Below are 19,842 nucleotides of genomic sequence, written 5' to 3'. Positions count from 1 at the left end.
ATTCCAATGACAAATGAAACTTAAAGAGGTTTGCATGTCCCCACAAAGAACTAAAGGATTATTTTTTATTTATCTGTAGACAAGGATTTTCATTCATCTTTTATTGGCCTGTCCTTCAAAGGTTCCTCTGCTACACCTTTACCTTCATTATTAACATTGACATTCCTTACCTGGGTGTGCACAGAAGAAACAGCTTGCACTTCAATATTAAATACTCCCTTATGTCCTTCAGCCCACTTAATGGGAGGATTCTGTAAAGGGACTTTCTGTGTTAAAGAAGAAGAAGAAGAAGAAAAAAAAGATTAGCAATCCAATTCCCTTTTCTGATTACTAACAAGCAATGCAGAGCAACTTGACTGGAAACGTCAGGATTATACAAATACAGAACTCTCTCAAAAACTAATATAACTGGTCTTGGAGTCAGGAGCCCTGGATTTAACTTCAATTCTACACCAAACTGGTTATTATTTATTTATTTATTCATTCCTTTTGAGACAGGGTCTCACTCTGTTGCCAGGTAGATTACAGTGGTGCAATCACACAGTTCACTGCAGCCTCGACCTCCTGGGCTCAAACGATCCTCCCATCTCAGTCTCGGGAGTAGCAGGGACTAGAGGCACATACCACCACACCCAGCTAATTTTTCTATTTTTTGTAGAAATATGGTTTCACCATGTTGCCCAGGCTGGTCTCAAACTTCTGGGCTCAAGTGATCTGCCCGCCTCAGCCTCCCAAAATATTGGGATTACAGGTGTGAGCCACTGCGCCCTGCTTCAAACTAGTTATTTTTACTTAGACAAGTCAATTAAACTTTCTGGGCCTTGGCCGGGCATGGTGGCTCACGCCTGTAATTCCAGCACTTTGGGAGGACAAGGTGGGCAGATCATGAGGTCAGGAGATTGAGACCATTCTGGCTAACATGGTGAAACCCCGTCTCTACTAAAAATACAAAAAATTAGCCGGGCGTGGTGGTGGGCACCTGTAGTCCCAGCTACTCGGGAGGCTGAGGCAGGAGAATGGCGTGAACTTGGGAGGTGGAGCTTGCAGTGAGCCGAGATTGCGCCACTGCACTCCAGCCTGGGCAACAGAGCGAGCCTCTGTCTCAAAAAAAAAAAAAAAAAAAACAACTTTCTGGGCCTTAATGTTCTGTTCTCATGCTGTGAGAAGAGGGTTGAACTGTGTGATCTGTCTCTAAGTTCCAAACCAGCATTGATAATTCTGGATTCTAGGAATTAAAATAAATTAAGATCCTAGCAATTTCCCCATTAATCAGGACTGTCAGGATGAAGTATAGAATATCTTTACAAGACATGAAATTTTAATACTTTTGAGTATCTGATATTACTTTCCCTTTTACCACAGTTTTTCCAAGTGTTTCCAATATGTTTCTAGGCCAGTTTGGCTCCTGCTTTAATTACTCAAAGTGACTCTTTTATACTGTTCATATATCAATACCTTTGTAGGCCTTAGAGACAGTTTCTTGCCTTAAATTCCCACTGAAATTGAATTCCTTTAGAGATGTCCCGCAGCGTTGAGTGAGGAGGGCCTCGCCTAGGTTTGTATATCTTTTATGGTAATGGAAGGTAGATATGTACATGGGATGGAGGCCGTTAAAGCTATCTGCAGCAGTCACGAGCTGGGGCCCAAAGTGGGTTCTAGCCCACACATATGTTCTGTTTGAAGTATTAGGAACTTTGCAATATTAGTTACCAATGTTTGAAAGCCTGAAAATTTCCTATAAAAGACTGCTTTCCTAACCTCATTTGAGTACTGGAAGATATGAAAAAAATGGCCTTATATCCTGGCATGGCACCAATCTGCAGAGTGAAGGAACAGCTGCAACCTTCAGACGGGGCAGAGACAATCTCCAGAGTGAACAGATGCCGCCAGAACAAGGCATTCATTTATGTTACTCATCTGGATCCTGTGGGCACTTGAGTTTGCCATCTGTGATCTAAAATAGCACTGTCCAGTGCAAATATAACGTGAGCTATATATGCAATTTAAAGTCATCTAGTACCCACATTAAAAAAGTAAAAAGGGGCTGGGCATGGTGGCTCACACCTATAATTCCAGGACTTTGAGAGTCCAAAGCGGTAGGACCACATGAGGCCAGGCATTTGAGACCAGCCTGAGCAGCACAGAAAGACTCTGCCTCTGCTGAAAAAAAAAAAAAAAAAAAAAAATTAGCTGGGCATGGTGGTGCATGCCTATAGTTCCAGCTACTAAGGAGGCTGAGGTGAGACGATTGCTTGAGCCTATGAGTTTAAGATTACAGTGAGCTGTGATCATGCCACTGCACTCCAGCCTGAGTGACAGAGCAAGACCCTGTCTCTAAAAAAAAAAAAAAAAAAGGAACATGTGAAAGTAATTATATTTCATTCAATATGTAATCAATGTAAAAACTTATTAATATAATATTTCACATTTTTCCCCACTAAAGTTTTGAAATCTGGTGCATATTTTATTTATAGTACATATCTCAGTTTGAACTAGCCATATTTTCCTCAATAGCCACATGCAGCTAGTGGCTATCTTATTAGTGCAGGTTTAAAGGATACTAGGAGAGGTTAAGGTGTATCTATAAACACAGCATAGGGCAAGTAAGAAAAAGGAACTAATGTTTACTTAGGAATTGAGTTTCTTGTTTGGCATGCATTATCTCATTTAATGCCAACAGCAACCTTACAGGCAGATATGCAGATATGGGCTCAGTTTCACCTTTGAGACTCAGAGAGGGTAAGCAGCTCACCCATATTCAGACAGCTAGGGAGTGGCAGAATCTAGACTTTGGACACAGATTTGTCTCTCTCCAACACTCAGGTCTTTCCTATAGCTTAAGAAGTTAGTGGGGGGTTCTAAGAAATTAGAGTGTGCAACTTGATGATGAGAAGGTGGTTTTGAGGGCTACTGAAAGGTGTTGATGTTCAAATCATAAAGACCAATCAGGGAATGTCTGTGGACATACTTGGATTGCCCCTTAGATGGTTTTGAGGAGAGAAGTTTTAGTTTACCAGGTACGTGCCGGTGGTCCAGGGCAAAAGATGGTTCTCTCTTTAGGGAAAAAAGAAAATAAGAGGAAAACAGCTGGAAGCGAGGCAGTGGATGGTGAAAGAACAGAGAAGAAAGTTGACTGGAATGGTTGAAACTAAATTCAAATTCCTGCGAAATTCTTCAACTTGAAAATTGCAAGGAAAACAAAAGATCTGTAGATTAAAAGTATCTTCAGAGACATATCAACCAACAGCAGTGTGTGGACCTTATTTGGATACCAATTTTAAAAAGCAAGCATTGAAAATATAGCATTAGTGCAATAATTGAAAATTTGATCAGTGACTGCATATTTGTGACTGAATATTTGATGATATTAAGAAATTACAGTTAATTTTAAAGTATGACAATGGTATTGTGGTGGTTAAAAACAAAGCCCTTATCTTTTTTTTTTTTTTTTTTTTTTTTTTGAGGCGGAGTCTTGCTCTGTCGCCGGGGCTGGAGTGCAGTGGCCGGATCTCAGCTCACTGCAAGCTCCGCCTCCCGGGTTCACGCCATTCTCCTGCCTCAGCCTCCCGAGTAGCTGGGACTACAGACGCCCGCCACCTCGCCCGGCTAGTTTTTTGTATTTTTTAGTAGAGACGGGGTTTCACAGTGTTCGCCAGGATGGTCTCGATCTCCTGACCTCGTGATCCGCCCGTCTCGGCCTCCCAAAGTGCTGGGATTACAGGCTTGAGCCACCGCGCCCGGCCCAAAGCCCTTATCTTTTAAGATGCAGACTAAAATGAAATATGATGTATGAGATTTACTTCAAAATAATACTTATTGATGTAAACCTATGCAAGGAACTGAGAAGTGTGACAGCAGTGTGACAGCTGGTGCAGTCAGGGTAGACAGTCCCCTGGGCTCCCTTTATTTATTTATTTATTTATTTAGAGACAGAGTCTCACTCTGTTGCCCAGGCTGCAGTGCAGTGGCATGATCTCGGCTCACTGCAACCTCCACTTCCCAGGTCCCGAGTAGCTGGGATTATAGGCATCTGCCACCATGCACAGCTAATTTTTTTGTATTTTTAGTAGAGACAGAGTTTCACCATGTTGGCCAGGCTGGTCTTGAACTCCTGACCTCAAGTGATCTGCCTGCTTCGGCCTCCCAAAGTGCTGGGATTACAGGCACCCACCACCAGGCCTGGCTAATTTTTGTGTTTTTAGTAGAGACGGGATTTCACCACGTTGGCCATGCTGGTCTTGAACTCTTGACCTCAGGTGATCCGCCTGGGCTTCCCTTTAAATGGGTGCAGTGCAGCAGAGTGCATGGGCAAGAGGAAGTGCCAGAAACAGGAAGTGGGTAAGGCTATTGGCATTAGGATTGTTAGGGGAATAAATACCTTGGTATCTATTGGAGAGCTGTGACAACTGACCCAAGAAAGAAACAGATGGAATCTGGCCTGGGAACCTTTTATAGGGATCCTTGATGGGAGCGGTTGTTTATTATGATTGGCCTTAGTTTGCCTCCTCTTCCAGAATACATTATTCTGGGAATCCCTCTTTGGTAGATAATGCAAGGTAATGCTGCCTTCGGTGTAGGTTGCATCTACTAAACATCCTGATTTGGTGACATTTAAAAGAATGAGGTTTCACACTCAGTTATTCCTCCCAACCTATCAGAACAATGTGCTCTCTAAAAACATGGTGTGCTCCAGGGAACACAATGAGCATCCTTGGCCACATGGGAATGAGAAGTGGGTCTGGGAAGGTGGTCCAAGACTACAGCTGGACAAGAAACAGCTGATGGCCAGCTTGCCAATTACCTCAGCAGAATGCATGGAGTAGTTGGGTGGCAATTTTTCCAAGGCAACTGGGAGACAGTAGGATCCAGTTTGAAGACGTTCATTTAAGAGAATTGGCAGCCACTGAAACAGATGATGTAAATAATAACGTGGTATTTATTACAGCATATAATTCTGGCAATTTATCTAGCTCACAATAATCAAATGCAACTAAACAATGATTAGATATTGACCAGTACTCTTTTTGGCAGTAATTTCTGTCCAGTTCTTTGCATTTTAAATCTCCGAGAGCTCCTGAAATGGTAATATTGATGATTTATTGCTTTCAGAGCTAAAGCAGTAGCATTTTTCTCTGTAGCCAATTTGTGTGTGTGTGTGAACAACATTAATGTTTATTTTACCTTTTATATTTTTTAAGAAAAAATTGTTTCTTCTTGGGGGCAAAGCTAGTTCTATATGTGAAGCACGGATATTCAATTTGGAAATAGTGAACATTGCAACGCTTTTTAAAAAACAAACGAGTATTCTTTCAATATCTATCATCCACTAGCTTTCCATTCCTGAAATTTGACATTTGCTAAGGCAAATCATTTCTGCCTCTTGCTATAATGTGGCTTAGCATGTTTTGCTACTTCTGACAGGAAAAAATCAAGTGAATAGAATTTGGTTGATTATCTCTGCGGGGACCTCAGATGCACCAACAACTGCAGTGTGAGTCACCAGGCTGGAAACCACTCACTGAATATCCCAGGAGAGTTTCCACGGAGGCTCCTTGCTTCTGCTGACAGCTGATATGGTAAAAGGTGAACAGGAGGTGGTGATTTACTGTGAGCTTAGCGGGGAGCTTAATTTTCACTTCTTCATAAAAGTCAGGAGACCTGTTTCAAAAGTACATTATACACAAATAACTTTTAGCAAGAATCATGACTTCTCTGATTGTAAAACGCCACAGCCCCTTTGCTCCTCAGAATTTGCCTGGTGTTTTGCTTCTCATTTTTCACTACTCTGCTCTGAAGCTGGAAGTCCCTGAGACCAAGCTTATGTTATTAGATACACTTCCCTTACATAAAACTGTTCATGAACTAAAGGCTTTGTCAGGAAAAAACAAAAACAAACAAACAAACAAAAACTCCCCCACACACAATGGAAAATTCCAACAACTTAATTTGAAGTAAGGATGAGGTCTGGACTCCTGCTGTGACCTCCTTTTTCCATCTCTACCCAAGGAACAGAGCCTAGCACCTGGCTGCACTCATCAGAGTAGAAGCAAATGAATGAGGCAGGAGGAAAAAGGAACCCAATTTAACTGAATGATGAAGCCCTAGATGCTTATGAGGGTTTCATGTACATTATCTCACTTAATCCTCATCCCAACCCCAGAACATGCTTAAATGAAGGACTTAAATAGGCCCAGGTTATCAAATCCAATTCTGTCCAACACTGTGCAGATGTCCCTCCCTTCCCTGTGGAACGTGAATAACAGTGTAGGTGTTATCCCATGACTCCATTTGCCAGTGGAATAATGAGTGTTCCATTTCTCCTTTGGTCAGCCTAGGCAGGCAGTGGGGCAGGTGTCAAGTGGAGCGGACAGGGACACAGGGCAAGGGGGGCTGGATTGTGCTTCTGGCCCCCTCCAGTGTCTCAAAGCAAGTTAGGAAATGTGTTTCCTTAATTAACGTAATACAGCCTCTTTGCATCATATTAGAATAGAAGCTTCCAGAAAAGTCAAAACTATATTGGATTCTTGAAGACACGTTCTTCTCTCAGTCTTGGTTAACGGCAAGTTTTACATCTTCAACACAGAGTCACGGAAATGGCATTGATTTCCTTTGCCCCTCAGTCCCTGAATTATACAAATAGTTAGGAGGAACCACCCAGGGGACTTGGAAAAACCAGGAGATGATGAAAGCATCTTGGCATATATTGAGAATGCTGAAATAGACTTACTTATTATGGTATGTAACGGCTGTGTACACTTCCTGTAGAAATTCAGGCCCGCTGGACTTTCCAAAGATGACCTGTTCACCAGTATAGAAAGGATCAAATTATCAGTAACATTTGGGTACATCAAATTGACTATCATCAGGCCAACAGGATGTTCTGGCCTCAAAGAGCTGAATTTTGTACAATTAAGAGTGCTGGGTTGGCCAGGAGCAGTGGCTCACACCTGCAATCTCAGCACTCTGGGAGGTCGGCGTGGGAGAATGGCTTGAGCCCAGGAGTTGGAGACCAGCCTGGGCAACACGGCAAAGCCTCATCTCTACAAAAAAAATCCAAAAATTAGCCAGGCATGGTGGCACATGCATATAGTCCCTGCTACTCGGGGGGCTGAGGCAGGAGGATCGCTTGAGCCTAGGAGGCAGAGGTTGCAGTAAGCCGAGATTGCACCATTGCACTCCAGCCTGGGCAACAGAGTGAGATACTGTGTCAAAAAGAAAAAAAAAAAGTGCTGGGTCTACAACTGGCCTGAGCACACAGTGCGGAGGAACTGGATATGAAGGGTGAAACGAGGTTCCAAGGGGCTATATTAGTGACCAAGGGTCACAGGTTTGTGAGATTTGAAAACCAGTACTCTCTCCACTCTGCCTCACTGCCTAGAGGTCTATCCAACAGGCCGAAGTTACATACTTTTGCCTTGAGTGAGAAATCCCCGGTCCAGGTTCTTCTCTCTCCAAACATATAGACCTAGTCACTTAGGTGATTTGAATCTCCACTGCCTTATCCACATGTGTGCTGTTTAGAAAAAGATACCTCCTTGGGCCTGAAGCAGCATTTAGGATGCAGCATTACGAACAAGTGCACTTACCTTTGTGCAGAGAAAAAAGCTCTTTCCTCTAGATGCAGTAACCCCAACACCAGAACCCAGGGTTCAGTGAGTGAAGAACAGACTGGATTTTAGCCCACAGTCACCCTTGGCTGGGCATCCTGGCTGCCACAGGATCTGCACAAGCATACCTGCTACTCCTGGCAGCGTCATGCCAGGGGTCTGAGCAGAGAGGACTAAGAGGACCCCACCACTGTCTCAAGACATCTTGCATTGGGAAGACAGGTGGGACATTAGGAGAAAGGTTTTTTCTTTTTTAGAAAGGCATATTAACTGAGTGCGGTGGCTCACGCCTATAATCCCAGCACTTTAGGAGGCGGAGGCGTGTGGATCAGCTGAAGTCAGGAGTATGAGACCAGCCTGGCCAACATGGTGAAACCCCATCTCTACTAAAAATACAAAATTAGCTGGGTGTGGTGGCGCGCGTCTGTAATCCCAGCTACTTGGAAGGCTGAGGCAGGAGAATCGCTTGAACTTGGGAGGCGGAGGTTGCAGCCATCGCACTCCAGCCTGGGCAAAAAGAGTGAAACTCCATCTCAAAAAAAAAAAAAAAAAGAAAGAAAGTTATATTAACTGAATTCTATGACTGATGGGAAATAGTAATAGCTAACCACCATCTCATTTAGTAGGAGATGGTTTAAAAATTATAAATTCTGGTATTTTAAGTTCCTTGGAGCTCACTTCATTCACACATACATGTATATACATATATATACATAATTTGATTTATATTTTGCCTCAGGACGAAGATTCACTCCTAGAAGGTGTGGAGGTGGCATGTGTTTATAATTACTAGGCAGAACTTTGTATTTATTAGCACTGTGGTCCGAGGCTTGGATAAGTATGTAACACAGTGTGCGTATAACACAGTGTGTACAGTGTGTGCATGGAAGACACTGAGCAAACACGGTGCACATGTTGAGCCATCTCTTTACTTTGTATGCCTTTAGAGTGGGGTAGTCCTATGGGCGATATGGAAAGACTTTATGATTTTTTTTAATCCTCTAAAATGATCTGTATGTTCCAAGTTCACTACGGAGTAAGTTGAGGAAGAGATTGTCAGGTAAGACTGACCCTGTTTCCCCATCGATATCCTGGGCACAGCAGCCCTTGCACATGCTAAGCAGTGTTGGCTTGCAATAGACGGACACTGATGAGTCCTGGACTTGGTTCCTGTGAATTGACAGGCGTGTGCAGACCACCCTGATTTGAGGCAAATGTTCATTTCCCTCCTTACCGGCATCGCGCTGCTAGCATCTTCTCCACACATAAACTGGATCTTTATTGTAATGTTCCGGGCTGATGCTAGTTTGTTAACAAAGTTCAGCCTCTGTGGGTAGACATAGAGAAGATTTCTAGAAAAGAAGAGATACAGAATCAATGAAAAAGGTCTAGAGTTTATTTTCACTAAGTTCTTCAGTGAATGCTGAGACTTCCATTCATGGGGTGCTTTTTCTAAAGAAGTTTTTCCTCTAAGAAGTGAATTATTATTGGAGGGAGTGAACTACTTGATTCTTCCTCTTCAGCTACAGTCTGAAAATAACCTCCATCGCTCTCTGTTTCGCTACAAGTAAAGATGTGTCTGCGGCAGCTTAGAAAGTCTTAATGTCTTGGAATGTGGAAATCTGCCTAGAGGTAACTGTATCTCTGATACACAGATAAAGAAAGCAAAAAAGGTCCAGCTCGTTTTAAATAAAACTCATGGCCATAGATGATGGCCTAATGTTATTCTTCTCTTTTTTCCTTCCTAATCTTTATGTAGCAGTTTCCTTTTCTTACTGGCATGGCACTCGTATTGGCTTAGCTTTCTGTTCTTATTTAAGATGACAGCTCAAACCTCCAAACTCAATTACTGTATAACAACAACAATATGAATAATATATCCATCCATTTGACAACTGTAGGACAGGCACTAGGCTACCCAGTGCCTGGGTAACTTGCATATATTTTTCTTTCTATTTGCATTATTAGTAGTAGATTCCACTAAAATGTAAGTTCCACAAGGCCAGGGGTTTTTCTCTGATGTTTTTGATTCACTGATGTATCTCCAACAGCTAGAATAGTGCCTGGGACATAGTAGTAGTAAATAACTATTTGTTGAATGAAGGAATAAGTGTATACATAATTGATGAAGTATATTCCTGGCTTGAAGAAACAATAATGATACTAACATTTAAACAGGCCTTATCCTGAGTCAGTCCAATGTTCCAAATACTTCATATTTATTAATTTGTTTAATTCTCATAGCTATCCTATAGGTAGGTACTATTATCATTGTCATCATCCCCGTGTCACAAGTGAGGAACAAATGAGATACAGAGATATTAGGTAAGACATCCCCTATTATATAACTAAATGGCAGAGCTGGGAATTGAACCCAGACTGTCTAGTTCCAGAGTCATGCTTGTAACCACTGTACTCTCAGATAAGAGCCCTGATAAGCATGGCCTTTTCACACTGTGCTATCCTGACATCTCTCAGGGACAAGTTTGCCTTAATTTTCTAGGTATTAACAGTGGCATGTCAACCTGCATTTCCCAGCCCATCCCACAGAGCCCTAGTGTTCTGCAAAGTGTTAACAAGTGTGTAGGGAAGGTGGGGGGTTGAGCAAAAGTGGTTGAGAAAGACCAGGGCAAAGAGAGATAAACAAGTTACTATGCACTGAGAATGCCTTAGAAGGAGAAACATTCTTCTTTCCCCAAATGTTTTGACCTCAGAACTCCTTCCATTTATTTATCCTTTCATGGTACATTTTATGAAGTTAACATTCTGAGAAATTACCTGGGGGAAACGTTGAGATAAACTTACTTAGTTACAGAAGAACATCCCACATCAAGGAAAGAAAAGTTAGGGCACAGGGATTCTCTACTCAAATCTCTTGCAAAATAGTGAATGCTCTCAGGTATTCAAGAGGAAAAATGATAATTGGAACAATCAAGAACACACAGGAGCTGTTACATTGGATGTGCAAGTTCAAAGACCGTGGAGGCAAATAAATAGCATTCCTAGGTCTTATTTTACCCCCATCTCTCTATTTTGGGTGACTCCCTGGAGGCAGAATGGGGGTGGCCTGGTGCTGGGAGCGAGTCTGAGCTGCTGTACCCTGTGACTTTCTGGGTTGATATATGACAATACTCAATGAGCTTCAAATACCAATGAGGTATAGATGGTCTTCCCAGAAAAGTAGACGACAGGCCATGTCACACTAAAGGGATTAGCATAGAATTCTGGGGTGCTCAGGCCAGGAGGCACCTAGACTGAGCCCTAACTTTTAAAGATGAGACACATGATGAATGAGCCACAGAGCAGGCAGAGATCCAGTACAGTGCTGTTTCTACTCAACCATTGGCTGCCTTAGCAGCACTTCCCAAATCTTGCTCTGTCTAAACTGAGGCAGCCTAAAACCCTGATGCAGGTGGATACGACTGAGCCACTGATGCTGTCAGGAGTGTACATGGATATAGTAAATGATGATGGCAGACAGTTTACAGTTGGGGTGCAGGGATGTGTGTGGGGTGCAGACCTCTCTCTGCTTACTGTTCACTTCTGTTCATCTCCACTGCCACCAATCAAAAAAGCAGAGCTAATGTCTGTTGAGCGGTAGTATCAGAGAGGGGTAAAGGGTGTTCTCTCTGGAGGCAGAGAGCTGAGATTTGAATTCTGCTTTTGCTTCTTTTAGCTGCATGGCCTTTGGCAAGTTACTTAGCTTTTCCAAAGCTTTTCCAAAGCATAATTGTGCTGACCTCAAAGGGCTGTGGTGAGCATTAATGAGCAACAATTGAAACCTAGAAGACTTCTTTGAAAAAAAAAAAAAGCCTTCTCTGAACAGATAAGTTTTATGACTAGCAGTAGACTTCTATTATTATCACTACTATAATAGAAGCATGACATATGCTTCTAAATGCATGATTTACGACAAGTGATTTACTTCTGTACCTTATCAAGTACAAAGTCTGTAAACCTATAAATGTGAACATTGAAAACATACTGAAGTTACATGGCCCCCTAAAGACATAAATGATAGTTATTATGATAATTATTTCCTCCACACAGCCAGCAAGTCAGACCCATACTCCAACCTACCTTGTCCCTGTCTCTCCACTCCGAACCACCCTCATTCTCACCTGGACCCCTGCAACGCCTTCTCAATAGATCTTGACTTCTACACTTGCCTCTTACAATGTTCTTCATATACTGGTCAGAAGGATCTTTCAAAAATGTAAAATAAATTATGTCAGGCCCCTACAAGGGTTTCCCAAACTTTTTATCATGGGTCCTACATGATCTTGCCCTTGGCAATGGCTCTGACCTTATCTCTCACCATTCTCCCATGCTGGCCTTTTTTCAAAACCTGGAAGATTCCAAACTTCTTCCTTCCTTCATGCCTCTGTTCCCCAGAGTGCTTCTCCATTCACTAAATGACTGGTTCTTCTCATCTTTGGAGTTCAGCTCATATGTCATATCTTCTGAGGTCTTCCCTACCATTCTATTTAATTGGTCCATTCCACTTTCACACACACACTCCCTCTTTCATAATCATATGATTATCATATTCAGAGATGATTGTGAAAGTAATGTGTGCCCATTTTTTTTAACCTTGCATAACGTAGAAGTACATAAAAGTACAAAGAAAAGCATAGCAACACCCACTGTACCACTGCACTGAAGAGGATCACTGTTAAGAGTTTAACACATTTCCATTTAGCCTTTTCCCCTCTACACATGAAACTTTTTTTTTTTTTCCAATTTTTGAGACAGGACAGGATCTCACTCTGTTGGAGTGCAGTGGTGTGATCACGGCTTACTGCAACCTTGACCTCCTGGGCTCCAGTGATCCTCCAGCCTCAGCCGCCCAAGTAGCTACAATAGTAGGCATGCATCATGACACCTGGGTAATTTTTAAATTTTTTGTAGAGACAGGGTCTCACTATGGTGCCCAGGCTGGTCTTGAACTCCTGGCCTTCAGTGATACTCCTGCCTTGGCCTCCCACAGTGCTGGAATTATAGGCGTAAGTCACTATGCTTGGCCACATTAAACATTTTTGTCATACTGTATGTACAAAGTTTTATCTTTTCTTATGCCACCAAATGTTGTTCAGTTATGACCATTTCCCCAATGTGACTGTTTTTAACAAACACGATTTTAATGAGTGCGTGTCATTGCATGTTGTGAATATGCCATAATTTACACTGGTCTCCTCTAAAAATAAGTGTTTAGGTTATTTCCTTGTTTCAGTTAGAAAGCTGTGGTGAACACTTTATATATATTGCCCCTCTGCAGTGCAGCATAGTTTTGGAGGAATCCCTTTATATTCTGTAAAGCTCAGCTTCATCATGTTTGAATTAATTAAAAGACGCCAATCAACCTTTCTTGAATGCTGTGTTTGAAGGCATAATGAGCCATAGTTTGTGAAGGTGCTTTGAAGTAGCTGGCTGAAAGGGACTGTGTAAATCATAACAGTAGTAGCCCTGCCAGACTGCTCTCACCACACTCGTCTCTTACATTCCAATACCAGGGCACCGCCACCCATTCCCATGCACCCCCACCACTGCTCAGCAATTTCGCCCGTTGCTTCCAAAGGGGTTGCTCACCCCTGTATCCAAACATCACCACCACAGATACTCAGTGTCCTGCCCCATATTGCCAGCACTCCCTACCGAGCACACAGCTGGAAGGAAACTCAAGATAATTTGGTCCAACATCCCATTTTTTGAAGGTCACGAAACTAACTCCCAGGAAGGTTAAATGAGTTTGCCTGGAATTTCTTTTAAGGAGATGCATTTCCTAAGGGTCATCACATTTCTAAATCAGTAAGAGTGCTAAGTAATATGTTTTGTTAAATCTGCATGCTTTTAAAGAAATGAATACAAAAGAATAACAATGTTTTCTTTTGGGAGGGAAGATCTGCCTGCATGACTAGTAACCCGGAGTCCAAGCCAGGTAAGAATAATTATCAACGAACTGATAAACAGGCTCATATGCTTCATATGTGATAAATTAAGTGTCTTATACTAGCCAGAGAATCACGTTATCTAAGTATTTTTGAGAGGACAGCCCATAACCTTAATAATTTGCCACTTGTTATGGCAAAGTTATTTTGAAAGTTTTCTAAGTAACTGAAGGTCCAGTGTCTGTGCCAGGCATTTAGTGTAATCTTATCTTTCTCCAAATGTGGACAAAAGCAGTTTTCTTCAGTCACATATATCACCACATAGAGAACTGGGCATTTGATATTCATCAGCAATTTCCCCTCCAAGGCCTCGTCAGATGGCTTTTCTTGATTACAAACTATTTTGGAAACTCCAAATTCTTTCCACTGATTTAGCAACGAGTCCTCAACTTATTTTTAAACTGCTGTAATTGAGCAGCTCTGGGGTTAACTTGTGGAATCTGGTCATTTTTAGATCAAATTTTCAGCCAAACACTCTGCTCTCACCTTCTTGGGACCATCTTCTATTTCCTTTGCTGAGAACAGGTTAACCAAGGGACCTGGAAATCATTCAAAGCCACAGTGCAAAAACATCACTTTGGCTTCTCCCAAGTTTATCCTACTCTTTATCTGGTGCAAGGAAACAAACAGAAAAACCTGACTCTGTTACTTATTCCCAAGATGACATCAATGTGCTGTCCCATGGTCTTCTACAGCTTGGAGCCGAGCTCAAGGAGCAAGTGAGTTACAGCAGAAAGCACACAGGCCACCTGTTCAAGCAACTAGACACCTTGAACACCTCTTTAGCTGAGCTTCTAGGTCAGCCAGCAGGAGAGAAGGAAAGAGGGCTTTGAGAGGAGAGAGGAGCAGCTCGACAAGAGGGGTGAAGGCCCCCATCAGCTGGCTGCTAAGCTCCAGTGTCAACTGGTTGCAGGGATGACCTACAGGGAGGGATTTAATGAGGAGCTGAAGTTGCTGGAGCAAAGTCGGAAGATGCAGCACTCTTCAAGGCAAATGGGCTTCCAGTGACAAAGGTGATGGATGATGTCATAGTGAGTCAATCATTACTGATCATTTGAGTTGGCCATTATTTTAACACATTGGCAAATAGGTCATGGGAATAAGGTTCATGAAGTTGGGGTTATTTCTTCTGTGAAAAAGCTTGGTTAAGAAGAGTGGAGGTGCAAATAAACCTTCACAGTGCGAATGCGTATGCATTGGCCATTCCTGGTGATGGTAAGCTAAACCATGTTTTGAGTAAAAAACATTGTGTCACTGATTCCCACATCCTGCCAAGGAGAACATGGAGGACCAATCAGTCATGTGAGAAAGCCAGAATCCCAAGCCTTCTATAATCTGATAATATTTTACTTACAGGGCCTTAAAAATCCCAAAGAGAGCCAGAGTATCATCTGTAGTTGTTTAAGGTCGAATAACCCTTGTTGCTTCTATTTCCTGGGTATCTCTTTGAAAGTGGGACTGAGATGAGTTAAATGGCCAATACTCAGTGTATAATGTTGAGTGAAAATGCAGAAAATAAAATTTTATCTTTGACAGGGCTGTAAATATGCAAAAATTGAATATGCATGAAGGCTAGCAGCTAGAAGATGATGTGGGAAAGTGAAAAAAGTAGATTTTATTTTGAAATAAAATTGGTGTCAATTTTGGTTTTATTTTTGTTATTTCAATATACAGCCTGAAACAAAGTAGTAATATCAAATATACACCTTTTTTAAAAAAGGAGGAAACAAAGAAAAAATATTTGCTGATTTTGTGGGCTGCATTGTGAATCTCAGTAGCACCTGTAATTTAAGTTGCTTTTATACCAAGGGAGATGGGATTTATGGAGACTTGTGATTAGATAATGGGTGGAAATGTCCTTCAAAAAATTGCAAAATGCTCTACAAATGTAAGGTGAACAAGTGAATTTCCTCACCTGTAATAAAAGGGCTGGAGCCAAGTCTGAAATGCAATGATGCCTAAGAACTGCTTTGAAAACTACAAAATATGATACTAATTAAGATGATCTTCTTACCAGGACTGTGTGAACCAACTGAATGCCTTTTAAAATGCAACTTTAAACACCCTGCAGGATTGTGAGATATTGTATGTTATCTGGGAAGTCAATCAATCTCTCTGGGATCCACTCTTCATTTTTCCATTTCTCTCAGTCTGTGTCTTTAATTTGTGTATTTCTCTCTGCCTCTCTTTCAGTCTCTCCCAGACTCTATATCTCTCTGATTAACATCCCCCTGCCTTCCTCTCTCACAGCCTCTTTTTTTTTGGAGATAGAGTCTACGCTCTGTCGCTTGGGCTGGAGTGCAGTGGCGTGATCACAGCTCACTGCAGCCTCAACTTCCTGAGCTCAAGCAATCCTCCGCCTCAGCCTCCTAAGTGTCTGGGACTACAGGTGCAAGCCACCACAATGCCTGACTAATTTTTTATTTTTACTTTTTGTAGAGGTGAAATCTTCCTGTGTTACCCAGGCTAGTCTCGAACTCGTGGGCTCAAGTGGTCCTCATGCCTGGGCCTACCAAAGTGCTAAGATTACAAGCCCAAGCCATTGTGACCAGCTGAAATGCTCTTTCTGAGGGAGCACTCCATTCCTCCAGTTCCATTTAGTGACTGAAATCCATTTGCTTACCAGTTACTGAGTATTTGACCATTTCCTACTCTGAGCTGAGGTTGAGGTTTTGGCAGGGCCATTGAAGCTCTCAGGATGACAAACACTGCACCTAGGATCGATGAACAACTTAGGATTGCACAAAAAGTTATTGGTTCTAAAAATATGAAAAGTAAAACCTCAAAACCAAAATTAATAAATTTTTAACTAAATGCTTATCACATGCAAAGGTTTTCAGTTAGCCAATGGCAACTCTTCTGAGTTTAATCTGAAGGCGAAAGTTTTTTCCTGCTACTTTGCAGATTGTTATAAAATTATATAGAAAATATACATAATACAGGAGGCAGTAGGTACATCTTAATATGTTTTAAATAACATGTGGTCTGCTGCTTCCAGCTTAGGGAAATCTTAAAAATGCCTTGGGTATGGATATTCGGGGAAGGTATAAAATACCAGAAAAATCGGTGTTTCTATTTTATTCTTTTTTTTTTGAGATGGAGTCTTGCTCTGTTGCCCAGGCTGGAGTGCAGTGGCATGATCTCGGCTAACTGCAACCACCACCTCCCGGCTTCAAGCGATTCTCCTGCCTCAGCCTCCCAAGTATCTGGGACTACAGGAGCACACCACCAGGCCTGGCTAATTTTTGTATTTTTAGTAGAGACAGGGTTTCACCATGTTGGCCAGGCTGGTCTTGAACTCCTGACCTCAAGTGATCCACCCACCTTGGCCTCCCAAAATGTTGGCATTACAGACGTTAGCCACCGTACCTGGCCTATTTTGTTCATTTTTTTAATAGCTTGAAACACAAGCATTGGTTTGATAGCAAACTACTAGCAACATGCAATTCTGATACACCACCACTGAAACAGATTTATACATAAAAAGCTCTGCTTTTCTAAATAAGCTCTTTCAGCCAAACAGTTTTGGCAATTCCAAAGTAATTTCTTTTTCTTTATTTGTGTTTTAAAATTCACCCTCTGTAGTTTTTTTTTTTTTTTTTTCAAAGACAGAGCCAAAGAATTAATGACCTATTTACTGAAGTGGAAATGCAGCAAAGCCAACTGCATGAACAAAGATGCCGACATTCAAAAACTACAGGAAAAGGCTGGTGCTTTTTACTCTCTATAGCAATTTGTTGTAAACAGACTGATTCCATCAGCGTGAACCTCAAATGCCTACTAATGTCAGTAATATCTTCTGCTTATCTGGTGTCTTTTATTCAAGGATTCAGAATGAAATTGCAAATCTAGATACATTATTTTAAGGTACTTATGAAAGGAAAAGAGTTGAGGAGATGATTTTATCATTCATATTTCACTGCCAGCAAAATCTATTTTAAATGTAATAATAAAAAATAGCTAATATTATTTCATTCTTACTCTACGCAGGCACCGTTATAAGCATCTATGACAGGTACTACTATTAGTCTCATTCAGAAAACGATTAAACTGAGATGCGAGGAGAATACATTAACTTGTACCAGGTAACACAGCAGCAGGTGGCACAGCACATTCAAATCCAGGTGCTCTGAAGTAAACAATCTCTCTGCTCAACAATTAGACTCACCAGAACTTTATTGTAATGTAGTCTTAAAATATTTACAAGGGCTAAAGGGCTAAAGGGATGTTACTCCAAATAAACTATGAGGTTTTTTTGAGTGAGCTAAACTTTTACTACTCAAAGGGCAGTCCAGGGAGTAGCAGCATCAATGTCGGCATCAGCATCAGCATAGCATTGCCTGGGAGCCAGTTAGAAATGCACCATGGACCTGCTAGATCAGAACCTACATTTTAACATGCACCAGGTGTCTCAAATGTACATTCCAGTTTGAGAAGCACTGATCCAAGAGAATTGATTTGTTTTTAAATTGGCAGACATATGAATCTTATTGTTGTGATTCCCTTTTTTGCTTGGCTGCTAGGCAGCTCAAATTTGCAGGTGTTTTTGTTGTTGTTGTTGTTGTTTCTCTTTGAGATGGAGTCTCCCTCTGTTACCCAGGCTGGAGCGCAATGGCGCGATCTCAGCTCACTGCAACCTCCACTTCCTGGGTTCACGCCATTCTCCTGCTTCAGCCTCCCAAGTAGCTGGGACTACAGGCGCATGCTACCACACCTGGCTAATTTTTGTATTTTTAGTAGAGACAGGGTTTCACCATGTTGGCCAGGTTGGTCTTGAACTCCTGACCTCAAGTGATCTGCCCACCTCAGCCTACCAAACTCCTGGGATTACAGGTGTGAGCCACTGTGCCCGGCCTGCAGGTGATTTTTAAAGGAACTGTCAAAGGCCTTACAAAACATTCTGTGTACATATTAACTGTATACACATTTACATTTATTTCTCTCTCCTTATTTTCCTTTCACTCAGAAATTTTATACCTTGTTATATAATCTCCATAACTGCCTTAGACACTTTTTAGAATGGGAAGGAGTTGAGCACAGTGGCTCAGGCCTATAATCCCAGCACTTTGGGAGGTCAAGGCAGGAGGACTGTTTGAGCCCAGGAGTTCGAGACTAGCCTGGGGAACATAGTAAGACCCCCATCTGTACAAAAGAATTTTGTTTTTAATTAGCCAGGCATGGTGGTATGTGCCTGTAATCCCAGCTACTCAGAAGGCTGAGGCTGGAGGATCACTTGAGCCCAGGAGTTCAAGGCTGCAGTGAGCTATGATCATGCCACTGCACTCCAGCCTGGGTGACAGAATGAGACCCTGTCTCAAGAAATAAGTAAATAAATAAATAGAAATGTATGAGCCTTCTCATTCTATTTATTTGCTGTGTCCTGTCTTGTCATTCTGTGGCCACGGCCTCATGCCATTATTTGTGTTTATTCCTGTTTCCAATGTTTTAGGTTAGATCAAAGTGCAAATTCACAAAGGAACCAGTGAAAAATGAAAACAGAAGGAAAACTCCTGATGTGTAGGGTGAAGAGAACATTCTGTCTTCAGAAATCAGAGCAAGAAAAATGGAAGGTGAAGCATACTCCAGGGCACCAGTCAGAGCCCCACAAGGCTGTCTGCCCTGGGAAACGGTGCAAGATTAGAAGGAGGCACCGGGGGTATTATCGCAAGCAGCAGCTTGCCCCTGAGTAACCCCTGTCCTCCACAGGCCAGGCTGCAATGTTTTGTGCAAATGCTGGTACTGTACACTGAACATCAGGGACCTCTACACCCCTCACAAACAGCAAATGCAGTTATGATGCCAGAAACACAATGGTATCAAATTGTTTAAAAACTCTACAATAAATGATCCAATATTCTTTCTCTATGATTTTGTAATGTTAAAAAAATCCACTCAAAGTCAGAAATCAAATGACAGAAAGAGAGAGAGAGAAATAAAACAATAGCTAGCCTTAATGTCTCTTATGGTACCACGTTAAAAGATTTCTTTCAGGGGGAAAACAATCCACGCTTTTTCAACTGATAATCTGCAATTTGAACATGAGATATGGTGATTTTATACAGCACAACTCTTATTACTACTACTAATTTATCTTTGAACATAAATTGATTAAATACAGCTGCCATATTTGTAGTATACCTTTTCTATTACATTAATTTCCATCCCACTCTTTTTTATGAGATAAGTAAAAGTTCCTTTTGAGTGAGAGACTGGAAAACCAGCATTCTTTCTGCTAAACAAAGAAGAACCTCAAGAATGCTAGCTTTTAGAAATGAGTGAAAGGAACC

The 19,842-nt window shown here is 41.7% G+C and overlaps 1 protein-coding gene across 5 annotated transcripts in view; it reads right to left on the bottom strand.

Moving 5' to 3' along the window:
• Window positions 1-19,842, bottom strand: part of DOCK8 (dedicator of cytokinesis 8) — a 245,598-nt gene that overhangs the window by 93,456 nt on the left and 132,300 nt on the right. For all 5 annotated transcript variants that reach the window (XM_033237174.1, XM_033237173.1, XM_033237171.1 and 2 more), the window contains 5 exons: window positions 8,842-8,959; window positions 6,728-6,798; window positions 5,520-5,658; window positions 4,802-4,903; window positions 171-266 (listed from right to left, as the gene is read on the bottom strand). In XM_033237174.1, the coding sequence (XP_033093065.1) occupies window positions 171-266; window positions 4,802-4,903; window positions 5,520-5,658; window positions 6,728-6,798; window positions 8,842-8,959 (526 nt within the window). The remainder of the gene's footprint in view (window positions 1-170; window positions 267-4,801; window positions 4,904-5,519; window positions 5,659-6,727; window positions 6,799-8,841; window positions 8,960-19,842) is intronic.

The sequence above is a fragment of the Trachypithecus francoisi genome, unplaced genomic scaffold (genome assembly GCF_009764315.1).
Source record: "Trachypithecus francoisi isolate TF-2019V2 unplaced genomic scaffold, Tfra_2.0 Lachesis_group16, whole genome shotgun sequence".
In the NCBI taxonomy this organism is placed as follows: Eukaryota; Metazoa; Chordata; class Mammalia; order Primates; family Cercopithecidae; genus Trachypithecus; species Trachypithecus francoisi.
The sequence above is the reverse complement of the archived record's forward strand: the minus strand, read 5'-3'. Positions and strand labels throughout refer to the sequence as shown.